Here is a 15560-nt window from a genome sequence, read left to right on the forward strand (position 1 = left end):
GTTTTGTCAAGAAGGTTAAGGCTGTGCATAGGAGGGTTAATTGGTCAATCTCAATTTGCTTTCATCCCGGGAAGGCAGATTTGTGACTGCTCCTTAATTGCTAATGAAGCAATCGATTTTTGGAGGAGGAAAGGAAGGGAAGGTCTCCTCTTCAAAGTGGATTTCAAGAGGGCTTACGACACTGTTGATTGGCATTTTTTAATCAAAGTTATGGAGTGTATGGGGTTTAGCAGAAGATGGAGGTCGTGGATCCATAATTGCTTAAGTTCAACTTCTATTTCAATTCTTGTCAATGGCTCCCCAACTGAAAGTTTTAAAATATCTAGGGGGCTGAGACAAGGGTGTTCTCTATTCCCGCTTCTGTTTAATATAGTGGGTGAATTTCTGAATTTACTATTGTCTAAAGCAGTAGCATTGGGGCTGTTTGAGGGCTTTAATTTAGGTTCTGATAATTCTTCGTCGATGCTGTCCCATTTACAATTTGCGGATGACTTGATTATTTTTTGTAAAGCTTCTAAGGGTCAATTGGCAAATTTGAAGAGGGTTTTGGTTATTTTTGAGATGTGTACAGGGCTGCAGCTGAATTTGTTGAAAAGCAGAATTTTTGGTCTCAATTTACAAGATAACATTGTTGGGGAATGGGCAGATTCTATTGGTTGTTTAAGAGGTTCTTTTCCGGCAGAATACTTGGGGTTACCTTTGGGTGCTAAGAGGAATTCTATTCAACTATGGGATCCGATTGTTAATAAGTTCTACCAGAAATTGACAGGCTGGAAACTGTCTTCTTTATCAATAGCAGGAAGGACAGTCTTGATAAAATCAGTATTGAATGCTCTCCCTAATTACTATATGTCACTTTTCAAAATGCCAGTGGTTGTGAGGAAGAAATTGGAATCTATTATGGCCAACTTCTTGTGGGTTTAATCTTGAGAACGGGGGGACTGGGCTGCTCAGAAAATTCAGATTGGGTCTTTTCACTAATGTCATCCCTCAAACCCAACCCCGCATAATACCCACACCCCTTTCTCACATTACCGATACTACCTGACCCCCTATTAATAATGTGCTCCTCGTCATTCTCAAGCACTGAAGGCTATTGACCCACAACATCTACTTTGAAACCAGCATCACTACCTCCTTCAAAGCCATTAGAATTCCTCTCTTTCAACCAAGGTACTACCCTATCCCGGGACCCATGATTCGAAACACAATCTCCCTCAACCATCGCCTTTTGTGTGCCATCTTCAAGGTTCTCCTCTGACGAGTCCTCCGACCAGCGATCCTCTGAAAAAACCAAATGATCTTTTTCCTGAAGATAAACCTGTTTCTGAAAATTTGACCTAATTTGGATTCTTACTTTGAATGATCTTCCATAGGATCCTAACGTGATAACCTTTGGAACATCAAATGGGCTTACCACTCTAATCACTAATCTTGCTATCAATAAATCCTCCCTGTTCCTTGTAGCTTCGTGGATATCAACCAACATACCCCATCTTTCAGCTAACCTCTGCAAAAAGGATTCCTCCCAACAAATGAAAGGAATTCCATACAAATCAACCGAGCAGAACGCCATTGGAATCCCATTATCATCAAGGAGTGGTGCGATCCAATCAAACCAGAAGGATAATTCTTCCTTCTTGTTGTTCCAAATCTCTGCCAAAGCTTCTACCGACTGGAAGATTAATACGCAAGAATTCCAAGCATAACCCCAACTTACCAACTTCACTTCAATACCATCACTACGCAAGGCCTTCTGAACCAGTTCCAACTGAAACGAATCCTTAATGATTCCTGTCAGTGAAGACTTCATCCAATCCGTATCTGAAATACGGTCTTCCGTCTTGTTCCCTCTTCTAACTCCCCACCTCTGATCTCCCTCGAAATCTGATATTCCCTTAAACTCTTGTTCTGAATTAGCACTTTTTTGTAAGACCTATCATCCACATTCCTCATCTGCCCCATCGAGACCAAAACCTCTTTGTACGATCTATCATCCCTGAAACTTCCAGTATACTCTTCTCCCTTCCTAGAATTCCTATCAGAGTCGCTACCAGTCTTCTTTGCAATCCCCTGAACGATTCCCGAAACATCTACCCACTTCCTTAGTCTTTGATATTTGGCGACCCCCACAGTAACTCTTAATCCATCAAACCAGGTATCATTAGTTTTCGCAATGGCTTTCCTCATACCATTTTCATTCGCAAATGTAGAAGTTTTATACCTTGGTTTGTTCAAGACATTTGGGATAAAGACCCTAACTACCTGACCATGACACAGAAACAGATCCCTTAATGCTCTTCTAGTCACTCTCTTGCTAAGGTTGTTGACAAAAATTGTCCAATCTTCACCGGAGGAAGAACGATTTTTGACATCGTTTACCACTCTTTCTCTATATTTATCTCCCATGTTTTAACTCAGCGATCAAAAGTAGCCCGGCAGACCAAAAACCAGCCAAGTTTTACTGTTCATAGCTTACCACCAGTGTTAACCTCGGACAACTAAACCGACGACAATGGCGTACATAATTCGGACAGATTATGAGCGGACTTAAATGAGAACCTCAATGGCAGAGACTGAGCGGTGAAAAAAGCATCTGATCAGTCGAAAAACAAAGAAAAACAGTGCGGCGGCTAAGGTTTCGTCAAAGGTTTACCGGCTTTTCAACGGCTAACGGCAGCTCCGTTCAGTAAATTAACACAGGGGTTTTGGTCGGAATGAACTGGTTCTTTGTTTGGGACTGGCGGTGACGTTCACCGCCGGCCGGAGCACGGTGGATCGGCTAGGAGGGAATTATGTTCGAGACTGGCTTTCTAGGGTAGATCTACGCCGATTATTGTTTTTCTTTGAAAAAGTAAGCTCGAAATCGAAATTCCTGTGAACAGACGAACTTCCCTGAAAAAAATGACGATGAAAGGTGGTCGGAAAGTGGCGGCATACGGCGTACGGCGGACGACGAACGTTAGGCGGCGGACGGCGGACATGTATCACTCATAGAAAGCATACTAGGTATGTGCCAGTAATAGCAACATATACAGAACCATTTATTCTACTATCACTCAAATAATAACTACATTAATATTTTTGAAAAGAAAATATGAGGTCTAAAATGGGCCCAACCCATCCTGAAAACCCTCCTAGCTCCAATCCTTCCAAGTTCCCCCAATCCACCCAACACAGAAAGTCACCAATTTGACGATTTTGATATTTGATTTTTACTCTAGGAGCTGTATGAGTCTGTTACTTTATTAGTTGAGTTGTGAGTTTTTGGAAAAATGAAGTCCTACATAATACTAAATGGGAAATGGGATAGTGAGAATAGCAGAGCTCATTATGACCATATTCCCTATTACGCATTTTTATTTGGGGAACAACCAGCCATTTTTTATGGGACTATTTCACACTGTTATTTATGTGTTTAATGGTGGCGGATTTGCAGCTATTGCAAAATAGCTGCCAGGACACTGCTACACCATTTTAATCACTGGATCATTATATCACTACATTTGCTAGTACAACAATTTGTTTACTCAATAATATATTCTCAAACTCATACTTACCTCTGGAAAATGACCTCGTAATGTCGAATCACCTCTCAAAACTACTGTGTAATTAACATGCTCAACTGATTTTGCAGCAGAACAAAGATTGCTGCATATATCTTTGATCAGTTCAGTTGCCTGCAAAATGTTAAATCTTTAGTCGGTCAAGAAAAAAAGTCGAGAGAAATTTGAATTGGTTGATTTTTTTTATAAGAATAAGGGCCTCTTTAAAAATGATTTGGTTGAAATAAACTTTCAATAAAAATCTTTCAATGGTAATGAAAAATGAGTTCTAGGGATAGAATAACTTGACATGTGAAAAAAAAATTATTTACCTTCTCAGAGCTTAGTGCTCTGGAGTTGGTCAAAATATAGAAGCATATAGGCTTTTTCCTGAACTGTTCAACGAGCGATTCAATACTCCTGCAAATGAAAAATCTAAGAAAAGGAACTCCTAGAAGCCAACAGGTTATATATAACGAGAAAACATTTTTAAAACCTAGAAATATATGTAGCATGAAGCATCTATAATTGATTTTAGACGTTCAGTTTAACCAAGAAACTGAGCAGCACAAATATGGGTACATGAATGCTACAAATACAATGGCGTGAAAATTTATGATAAATTGGATATTAGCACAATATAGTATGGCATAGTATATAGGTTGAATATTAATGTTTACATTTCAATTAATATTAATTCAGTAGACAATAAAAATTATTTTCAAATATATAAATAAATAAAATAAATATAAAAGAGAATCTATTCTACCAATATATTAAGATGATTCAACTACTATATTGCAAATATTTTTATAAACCGGGGACACAACCTTAAATTTTTGAAATTTAATTATGTTATGAACAAATGCAACGGACCATAAGGTTGAAACTCAATGTAACCCATAATATATGCTCCACGTCCGTAAGTTACTTTTTTCGTAACTCATTACCCAAGTACCCATCTCAATTCTCATCGTCCAAACTACAGATCATTTCAAAACCATAAATTCCCCTGCCCCTACATCTGCACCTATCATTGCAATGTCCAAACTAGTCTTGTCTCTCTCTTTTTTCTTCTATTCTATTTTGTACTCCCAAATTTTCTCATAGCCCAATGTCCAAGGTGGGGCTGCCACCACCATCACGTCATTGGCAGAAGCATTATCCCCTTGCTTCCTGCATTTTTATTTTAGAATACCTGAAGCTAATCTGGTGTCCAGTCACATCTAAATAAATTACACTTATATTTGTTCACTTTGTTACACAAGTATCCCGGCATGTTAGATTTATGCATATAACCAAGACAGACATAACAGTATACACCAGGGGTTGAGGCATATCCATGCTTCATAGCAAAGCAATAAGACAATTAAAACATTAAAACTTACCATTCAGTTAATACCTCAACATCATGAACAGTTTGTGTTCCAGTTGGATCATCATCAAGAACAACCAGTGTTTTTGAATTTTTCTGGTTTAGCATGTGTATGTCATTGATGGGATCCACCGGCCACTCAGGCGGAAGACTTTGAAAGATAACTTCCTTCTTAAGAGCTTGAAGTTTTCCTTCAACTTTAACACCTGTGAGGGTTTCATATACCTACAGAATAAGGAAAGTTGGTTACATCAACGAAGTGTTAATTACAACAACCAGCTGATATTTGTGAGAATGATAACTTTAAACATCAATACCATTTTAATTCATTTATGGATTTTTTTTTATAAAAACAGGTTTTACTTTTGGGAGAATGCTCAATTGATCCCTATAGTTAGGAAAATTGGTTGTGTTAGGGTTCTAAAAGGTGAGGGTTTCATATACCTACAGAATAAGGAAAGTTGGTTACATCAACGAAGTGTTAATTACAACAACCAGCTGATATTTGTGAGAATGATAACTTTAAACATCAATACCATTTTAATTCATTTATGGATTTTTTTTTATAAAAACAGGTTTTACTTTTGGGAGAATGCTCAATTGATCCCTATAGTTAGGAAAATTGGTTGTGTTAGGGTACTAAAAGAAATATTCAATGTGATACCTAAACTTTCATTGTCTATCAATGTATCCTAAGTCCCAACACGTGACAACCCAACCAAACCTGATGAGGTATCCCTCAACCTATGTTGCTTCTACTTCTCATTTTATAGGAGCACCCATGTCAAACACCTGTGTTACCCAACCAAACCTGATGAGGTATCCCTCAACCTATGTTGCTTCTACTTCTCATTTTATAGGAGCACCCATGTCAAACACCTGTGTTTGAGATTGTTGTGATATACATAATCTTAGAATTTGATTTAGAATAATATTAGCGATTGAGTGAGCAAAATATTAGTCATTTATAGGTTGTAAATATTTAATGTAATCTTTATCTTTCCTTATTTAGTATAGCTAATTATCAGTAAAAAAGCCAGTTCATGTTTCAGAAAAATTCTCCTATTTCCTTTTCCTTTTCTTTCTATCTCATGGCAGCAGCTCTTTCTTCTTCCTTCTCTCTCTCCTTTTTCCTTTCAACATTCAATTTCTTCTCGATTTACAAAGACATATGCAGTCAAGGGCAATGGCATATAACACCTTCAAGGGACACTAAATACATGAAACAAGTTTGCAAAAAGTTAAGCACACGTGTCAAATAGATATATGCATCTGACTCTCACACCTAAGTAACATAGCTATCAACAAACCAAAAAAATGATACATTGTGAGTAGTGTTTTAGTCGAACTTTGTTTCCTAACTTATCTCTAACACTATCTCCTAATTTGTAGAAAAGATGATTCCTATCTTATGTATGTTTCTCATTCACGTGTATAAAACCATTTTCCTTAATTCACAATGACATTTGGGGACCTTCGCGGGTTACAAGTTTACATGGAATTCGTTGGTTTATCACTTTTATTGACGACCACTCTCGTACCACTTGGACCTTTCTTATGAAGGACAAGTCTAAGTCTTGTACTATATTTAAACACTTCCATAAAATGATTGAAACACATTTCTAGAGTTTCATTGGCATCCTTAAATCTGATAATGGTGCGGAATACCTCTCTCGTTCGTTGGGATCTTTCTTCCAAGAAATCGGAATAGTCTACATTACTTCCTGTGTCGACACACCACAACAAAATGAGATCGCTGAACGTAAAAATCGTTATCTTCTTGAGGTAACCCGAGCACTTCTTTTCTCTTCTAATGTTCTAAAATACCTTTGGGGTGAGGCCCTCTTAACATCTAACTTTCTCATTAATCGTCTACCTAGTAAGATTCTTGTCTTTAAGTGTCCCCGGGATATCTTTTCCAAAAATTTCCCTCATTTTTTTTTATAGAAGATAGGCCTCTTTAAAAACCCCCTTCATATCCTACATGTTATATCAGTAACATGAAGGACATAGGAAGGAGGAAAAGAGTGCCTCTAAATTTTATTAATCTGAATCATAACATACAACCAATTCCTAACCATAGACTGCTTGTAACATAAGACTTAAAAACATAACACATACTGCAACACTAAAACCAGAATCCTTAAAAAACTGACTAAGCACAACAACTTAAGAACCACAACACATAACCAATAGATCAACCTATACCAGCTTTTGCTAACTCATCCGCTTCCCAATTAGCAGCTCTCAAAATGTCTTGAAATGATGCCCTTTCCTTCCACACAAGTAGCTACACCTAACCTAGGACTGAAATAAAGGGGTACATAAATCTGGATTTTTAATCCATTTCAGAGTTGTGGTCGAGTCCGATTCCAAGATAATCCTCTGACTTGGAGAAGAACCTACTTCTTTAATGAGAGCCAAACCTCTTTTTATCGCCAATAGCTCTGCAAGTATAGGTGGACCGCCTCCAATTTTTTCTGAGAATGACCCAAGTTGCAATCCCCTATCATCCCTAATCAAACCACCTATTCCTCTTTTGTCCCATCCTTTAGCCATTGCCCCATCAACATTAAGTTTAAGGAAACCTTCTGGAGGAGGTACCCACTTTGAAGGAGGACAGCACCCATTTTTCTGTCTTCCTATCGAATCTGCCAGTTTTAAATCCCCAACTAAAGAATCGAAAGGAATTTTAATATCCTTAAATCTCACCGCAAACCAAGAAGCAATTCTAAATCTAGCAAGAAGAACAACAATGCAGAATCCACATTCCCTTTCTGGAAAATAATCTTGTTTCTACATTTCCAAACCGACCACAACACCGCCCTTGGAATGAATTTCCAAATAGTAGATCTCGGAATTAAATCATCCCACAAAATTATAAAGTCAATTAGCTTCTTAGGAACCACAAAAGAAACATTCCAGTCCCTTAAAAATCTAGACCACAGAATCGAAACCACCTCACAATGCAAAAACAGGTGTGAAATTGACTCCTCACACTTCACACACATCGGACATAAAAGATCATCAAACCCAGTCACTCTTCTCTTCAACAACTCCTCCTTAACTAATACTCTTTGATGTGCAACTTGCCAAACAAAAGTTTCTACACGTGCAAGTGCAACCCCTGCCCAAACATGCCTATCCTAAGTACCCTCCTCTCCATCATTGCCCTCCTAATCATAAAATTTTGTAATGCATGATTTAGCTGAAAAACAACTCTCAACATTTCCTAGCCATATCCAACAATCTTCCTCCAATAATGAGAGAGTGGTGCTATTCAACAAGGAAATAACCTGCAACCATTGCTCAACCTCCCAATCCACCAAATTCTTTTTCACTTGTATATCTCAAACCCATCCCGAATTACTGTTCTCCTGAATTCTGCCACCTTACACCTTTTGTTATTCGATAATGCAAAAAGTCTCGGAAACCGCTCTTTAAAAGGAACCATACCCAGCCAAATATCATTCCAAAACTCCACTGATTCTCCATTTCCAGCTCTCAAACACGTTTTTCCTAAGGCAATCCACAAATTCATCAGTAGAAAAGAAATTCTTTACAACTCCTCTCCAAATTCAAGACGTTCGAACTGTGCAATTATTCTTTTTTTTATAGGAATGGTAGGCCTCGTTAAAAACCCCCTTCATGATTAATGGATCACAAGGTGCTCCTTAATCAGCGGAAGGAGGAAAAGAGTGCCTTAAAATTCATTGATAACCGAAAGTTACATAATACTTAAAAAAAACAAGCAAACATTCTCAATCATCATAGAATTCGGATCCAAGTTATTCACACAGCATATCACTTTTTTCCACCAGGAGCTATTCTCTTATGCAAATTTCCAAACCCATTTCCCCAATAAAGCCCTGTTCAAAAGCATCAAATTCGGAATCCCTAAACCTCCCAATTTCTTTGGCTTGCACACCAACTTCCAATTCAACCAATGAATGTTCCTTTTTTCTACCGAGCCTCCCCATAGAAAAGCTTCCATAATAGAGTTTAACTTGTTGAAAATACTAATTGGTATCCGAAAAATAGATAGGAAATATATGGGGAGAGAGCACAAAACGGATTTTACCAAAACAACCCTTCCAGCCAACGATAGGGATTTAGCCTTCCATCCAGCCAAAGTACTGTAGAATTTCTGCATAACAGGCTCCTATAAGGCAAAAGAGTTCCTCTTGGCCTCCAACGGTAACCATAGGTACTCCGAAGGAAAAGAACCCGTTGAACATCCAATTTCCTTAGCCCAAGCATCTAGAACCTCCTCCTCAACATTAACTCCAAATATTCTGCTCTTTGTTAAATTTAGCTTCAACCCTACCAATAATTCAAAAATCCAAAGCACCCTTCTAACATTCAACAAATCACGAATAGTTGCCTTGCTGAAAATTATAAGATCATCCGCGAATTGTAAATGTGATAACATGAATGAGCGATCTTGAGTACCTAGCTCGAAACTCGAAAACAACCCCTTGTCCACTGCTTTTTCCAACAACAAATGCAACAACTCCCCTCCCAAATTAAACAACATCGGAGATAACGAGCAGCCCTGCCTTAATCCTCTTGAAGGGTGAATTTTCTCCGTTGGATTCCCGTTTACTAGGATCGAAATTGAAGCAGTTGACACACATTTATATATCCAAGAGCACCATCTAACTCCAAACCCCATTTTACTCATTATTTTCATCAAAATCTCCCAATCCGAGTCATAAGCTCTCTTGAAATCCACCTAATAGCTTTTCCATAATAACTAAAACAATCCCATAAAGCACTACGACACACTCTCCTACTAAGATTATCAACGAACGCAGACCAAGTATCTCCTCCATTGCATTTCGAAAACTCACTCTCTCACTCTCTCCATTTTTCAGTTCATGTAACATAAATTTCCCTCATTTCAAACCTTTTACCTCTTATGTTCCTCTTCGTGTCTTTGGTTGTATTGCCTTTGTCCATGACCACAATCCCCATAAATCTAAACTTAATCCTCGAGCAATCCGGTGTGTCTTTGTTGGTTATTCATCTCTTCAGAAAGGTTATCGATGCTACTCTCCTTCTACAAAACAATATTCACTTCTATGGATGTCACTTTCCAAGAGCATAAACCGCTCTTTTCAAAAACTGAAATCCAGGGAGAGAATGAGTCTGAATTTTAATTTTTACCGATTACTACCAAGTTACCCATCAGTTCATCTTCTACTAAAACAACTACCACTTGGGAGTGAGAGAAGCTCCTGCTTCTCTCTAGTTTTTTAGGCGTTTTTTTTACAGCTCTTTCTTTGATCTCTCTTTTTGTCTTATGATGGCAAGTAAGGTGACTAGTTCTGCTGGGAAAATTTGTTTTACGGTGATCATTTTCAACATTCCAGAGCGTCTTCATCATAAAGGGCTTTGGCTGTTATTCGATAAACATGGAGAGGTGGTCGATTCTTTCATCCCTAACAAAAGAAGCAAGAGAGGAAGTAGGTTTGGCTTTGTTCGTTTTACCAGATTGGAGGACGCAAGGAAGGCTATCAACTGTGTTGACAGATCTAGGATTCGCGGTAATGAAGTTAGAGTTTTTTAGCCAGATTTCAACCCCGGGAAGCTTTTTGGAGAAAGAAGTTTTCGGGTTTAAAACCAGCCGAGATCAAGAGTAAAAGGGAGGATGTTGGGCATTTAGAGGCTCCCATTGTGGGTTCTGTTGACGAGGACAAGCTGCTATCTTGCAGAGGCAGCTTGGTAGGGTGGTGCAGAAATTTTTTTAAGATGAATGAGTTGGCTGCCATAATGCATAAAGAAGGCATTTTAGGCCCGAAAATCATGAGGCTAAGCGGGTTAGCAGTTCTAATCATTTTTGAAGATGATGAGAGTAGGGATTTCACGTTGAATAATCAGATGGGGGCATTGAATAAATGTTTTGGCAAAGTAGAAGTGTGGTCGAAAAACTTTCATTGCAGCAGCCGTCGGGCGTGGCTTTCGTGCAAAGGGATCCCACCGTTTTTGTGGAATCCCTCCACCTTCAGAAGCATTGCAGACAAATGGGGAGAACTTATCTCCATTGACGAAGGATCTATGAATCCAGGTTCTTTTGAAAGGGCTTTGTTTCAAATTATTACAAACCGTCAAACACGTGTGGAAGAATCCGTTGTTTTGAAAGCCGGGGACTTGTTATTTACAGTTTGTATTTATGAGTTTGAGCCTTGTTTCAGTCCCGATTCGGTCTGGGCAGACTCGTTCTTGATGGATGAGGCAGTTGCCTCCCCGTTATCTTTGGTGGGGGAGCTCGTCGGTGTCTCGCCAGTTAATTCTCCCGTGGTGGAGGTATGTCTTGAGGGAGCTGGCAGAAACGAGGACTCTTCGGTGGAGAAGATTTATGAGCGTTGTTCTGTGGATGAAGAAAGTCTATTATGTTGTATGGGGGAAAGAGTTAGTGGTTGCTTCTTGTCGGGTGGGGAAGTAGTGGAAAGGAACATAAGGGAGGATTTTATTATGGGCTTAAGGAATTATGCTGCTGGTTTGGGGATTATTCCATCGGAATTCGAGGATGTGGTAGAGCACGAGAATGTGCTGGATCAAGGGGCTAGAGAGTCAGTTTTTGAAAGCAGCAAAAGTTGTATGTCTACACGTGATAGAGAGAGAATATTGGATTTTTTTGATTCATCCAACTTACATGATCGGTTAAAGGCAAAGGTGATGAAGAACGTGATTAACATTATCAAGAGGCGTGCTATTAGTAGTTCCAAGGGTGTGGAGGCCCACCAGGATGGGGATGCCCAACAGGTTGGGGCGGTGGTTGACAGGCTGGATGGCAGAGATATATCGGGGTTTGTAGAGAAAGTTCCGGGTCCCCAATTAATGGCCTGATACAGCCAAATCAAGCAGCAATAGAAGGTTCAATGTGAGGGAGATTTGTCTGTTCTGGGAGCCAGATTATGATTCCATTTTTCCAGCTTTGGAGCCAGAGTCTATAGTTTGGTTTTCTGCCCTCTTCGTGTGGATGGAAGCTCCTGGATGTTTGTGTTTTTTTTGGATACTATGGTTTGAGCCAGCTGTCATTTTTTGTCTCTTTTTTAGGAGTTCTGTTTTCTGGTGCTCTCTGAGTCAAGAGTTAGGCTTTTAGTTGGGTTAGTCCTTTAGAGGCTGTTGTGGTTGATATTAGGTTGAGCTACTGTTGCTGCTATGGGGGTGTTTTTTGGTGTTTTATTTTATGTACGGGGTCGATATCTGGATGTATTTTGGTGTTCTTCTGTTCAATGAAATCCTAAGGCACTCTTTTCCTCCTTCCGCTGATTAAGGAGCTTCTCTTTAAGTCTCTTTAATCAAGAATGAGGTTTTTAATGAGGCCTTCAATTACTATAAAAAAAAAAAGCAACTACCACTCCACAACCTCTTAACACCACCACATCTAATGATGAAAACCAATCCATTAATCCCACCGAATCTCATGAAACACCCAGGCCATCTATCAATATCCTCACCTACAAAAGACGATCTAAACAAGCCCTACCGTCCACACCGCATCCAATGCATTGTCAAGAGCCAGAACCAAGTTTAAATCCCTCGACAGACAGAAGAGATGGGGGACAAAGTAAGTTGGATGTGGTGATTGATACTACCAATTGCTCAAAAAAAGGGAGTTAGACGATGTACAACTAATCCTATTAGTAAATTTGTTGCTTATGGTAAACTAATGCCTGGTTTCAAGACTTTCACAGCTCAGGTTGATCATATTCACATTTTAGAGACCAGAGAGGATGCATTAAAAAGTCCCGAGTGGAAGAAGACAATTGAAGGGTCATCGTTGATCTACTTAAAGACAAGAAATCGATCGGCTGCAATGGGTCTTTACTGTGAAATTCAAGGCAAATGGAAAACTTGAGAGATATAAGGCTACACTTGTGGCAAAGGGGTTCACTCAGACTCATAGAGTTGACTATCAGGAGACCTTTGCTCCAGTTGCAAAACTCAACACTGTTCGAGTTCTATTATCCTTGGCAGTAAATAAGGATTGTATACTTCACCAACTAAACGTAAAAAATGCATTCCTCAATGGTAATCTTGAAGAAGAGGTCTATATGCAAGTTCCACCAGGAATTCATTCTGGAAATAATCGGGTATGTAAACTACTGAAATCCTTATATGGTCTAAAACAATCACCTCGAGCTTGGTTTGACAGATTCACGAAGGAAATGTTACAAGACAACTACAAACAGTGTCAATCTTATCACACTATGTTGGTAAAAATTTCTCCTGATAAGAAGAAGTCAATCTTGATTGTCTAAGTTGATGATATCATCATCACGGGTGATGACTTAGTAGAAATCTAAAAGTTGAAGACCCTACCTAGCAAAGGAGTTGAAACCAAATGTTTGAGAACTTTGAGTTATTTCCTAGGTATTAAGGTAGCGAGATCACTAGAAAGAATTGTCGTAAATCAAAGAAAGTATATTCTAGACTTACTGTATGAGACTGGAATGACTAATTGCAAGCCCTCAAAAACTCCCATGGAAATTAACCTGAAATTGAGTAAAGATGGAAGTGCCAATTACATGGCATAAAATAATTTGAAAATAATTCTATATTTTGAAAAAATAGAAAAGTGGAAATTATCTTTTATAAAAAAGAACCAAATTCTCTTTTAAAACAATTTCCTTTTTCTTTACTATAATTTGAATTATTATTTTTGAAAAATAAAATTTTATTTAAAAAAAAGAAGAATCAAAGTGTAAAAAAAATTCAAAAATTAACTTTTAGCAAAAGAATCATAAGGTTTTTAAACTTATTCCCATTTTTGTTTCTTCCTTTCTTCGACTCCGATTCCTCTTCTATCTCCTGATCTTACTCATGTCAGGCAAAATAAGGACATTATCATGGACTAACCAATCTAAGCTTAGGTTGCTCTGACTCTCCATTTTCTTGAACTACTTGTGTCTGAAACCCATATCTGATACATATTCAAACACGGATATGGGGATATGACCCTCTTAAGGACTCTCCAAGAACAAAGAAAAACTTTTGAAGATTGAACATAACCATGTCAGACACAACCATATCCGACACTCACACTCGAGCCTGAGTAACATAGATCTAATCCATATATGGTGTTGATATGATCAAAGATGCCCTCAAACAGACGGGAAATTGCTTGAAACATCAATTTTCCATATTATTCAAGCCATTGCTAGCCTTTTTCGAGGTCGTTTTATGCCATGTAAACGCCAGATCTAATCTTGTTTGACCAGTTCTGGTTGGATAATGGACAAATTGAGCTTGACAAGGAGATTTAAAACAAAAATAAAGAGATGAAAGTAAGAAAACAATTATTAAATATTCAATTCTAATTTTTAAAAAAGTAAAAAATTAGATGGAATCTGAAGAATGTATATCCTGGGAACCAGGACCAGATATTCAAAGCCCTAAAACAGCTAATTAGACTAACATATATGACACCATGTAAGATTTGATACCTGTTCTAGTACCAAAATTTTGTTTCTCTTTCACTTGAAGGAATTTCAACCAGAAACAGTTCCCATTCACCATGATAATAGATTATTAGTCCCACCATCAGTTTTCCATCAAAATCACATGCTATAATTATTGTTATTTAAGGGTCATCCATACCCTTTCTGGCTTCGACCTTTATCACAACCTGTGAATTTGTGTCTCTCAATTAGCATTTTGTGGATAAGCTCCATTTCTACAAGGATTCAACAGTTGATTTTGCCCAATAAAATTATGGAAATCCTATAATTCCAACAAATAAGATAAATTCTGAATTGAAGCTATTTTGTCGGTTTTACTATATGCACTTATGTATGTTTGTAACGACCTCCACAATCGAAATTCATCTCAAGGTACTGAATGGAAAAATGAATCACAAGTTGCAAAGTAGGAGAACATGCTATGGTGGCATAGATGTGATTTATTTTTCCTAAAAATAGTAACAAAAACTTGTGGCACATGCACATCACCAAGCTTTATCGCAATATGCCAAAGGGGACAGATTAATAGAAATCAACTTAGGGGAAGTAATGTGAACATTTGAGCAAAATAACTTTAACCATTCAATATTCTTTAGATATACACTTTATCTTGAAATATAAGTAATCTTTGAACAGAGATTTCTATCAATTGAGAAAAATATAATGATATTAGACATGTATACCTTTACGACACCAGCATCATCCTGTCGACCCCAGCCAGCAGCAGATCCTACTCAATAGTGGCATAATAACTGTTAATAGTATGGAAGACAACTCTGAAATTAAAATGAGAGGACAGCATGCAGAGATAAACATGGACAATTTCATCACAAATATAACATCTATATTTGGTACTTAAGATATAATCAACAGGTTAACAATAAAATGATGCTACACCCGACATATACTCTTCCAACAACTTTTTTTTATAGAAAGTGGAGGCCTCGTTAAAAACCCCCTTCATGATTAAAGGAACACCAAACGGTATTCCTTAATCAGCAGAAGGAGGAAAAGAGTGCCTCTAGATTCATTAATAACTGAAAAATTACATAATGTTTAAAACAACCAATCCCCCTTACAATAACAACCCGAAACACTCCAAACAAAACATCCTAAACCCAACAACAAAACTAACCAATACCAGCCTTCGCTAAGTTATCAGCTCGATAT

General features: G+C 38.0%; 1 protein-coding gene across 1 annotated transcript in view; it reads right to left on the reverse strand.

The window, feature by feature from the left end:
- The window catches only part of LOC120125130, a 107335-nt gene that overhangs the window by 26016 nt on the left and 65759 nt on the right, over positions 1 to 15560 (reverse strand). The window contains exons 22-25 of the mRNA XM_039143622.1: positions 15074 to 15120; positions 4934 to 5145; positions 3878 to 3965; positions 3561 to 3680 (exon numbers count right to left, since the gene is read on the reverse strand). Of these exons, the coding sequence (XP_038999553.1) occupies positions 3561 to 3680; positions 3878 to 3965; positions 4934 to 5145; positions 15074 to 15120 (467 nt within the window). The remainder of the gene's footprint in view (positions 1 to 3560; positions 3681 to 3877; positions 3966 to 4933; positions 5146 to 15073; positions 15121 to 15560) is intronic.

Source organism: Hibiscus syriacus, unplaced genomic scaffold, assembly GCF_006381635.1.
Source record: "Hibiscus syriacus cultivar Baekdansim isolate YM2019G1 unplaced genomic scaffold, ASM638163v2 tig00110429_pilon, whole genome shotgun sequence".
Classification (NCBI taxonomy): Eukaryota; Viridiplantae; Streptophyta; class Magnoliopsida; order Malvales; family Malvaceae; genus Hibiscus; species Hibiscus syriacus.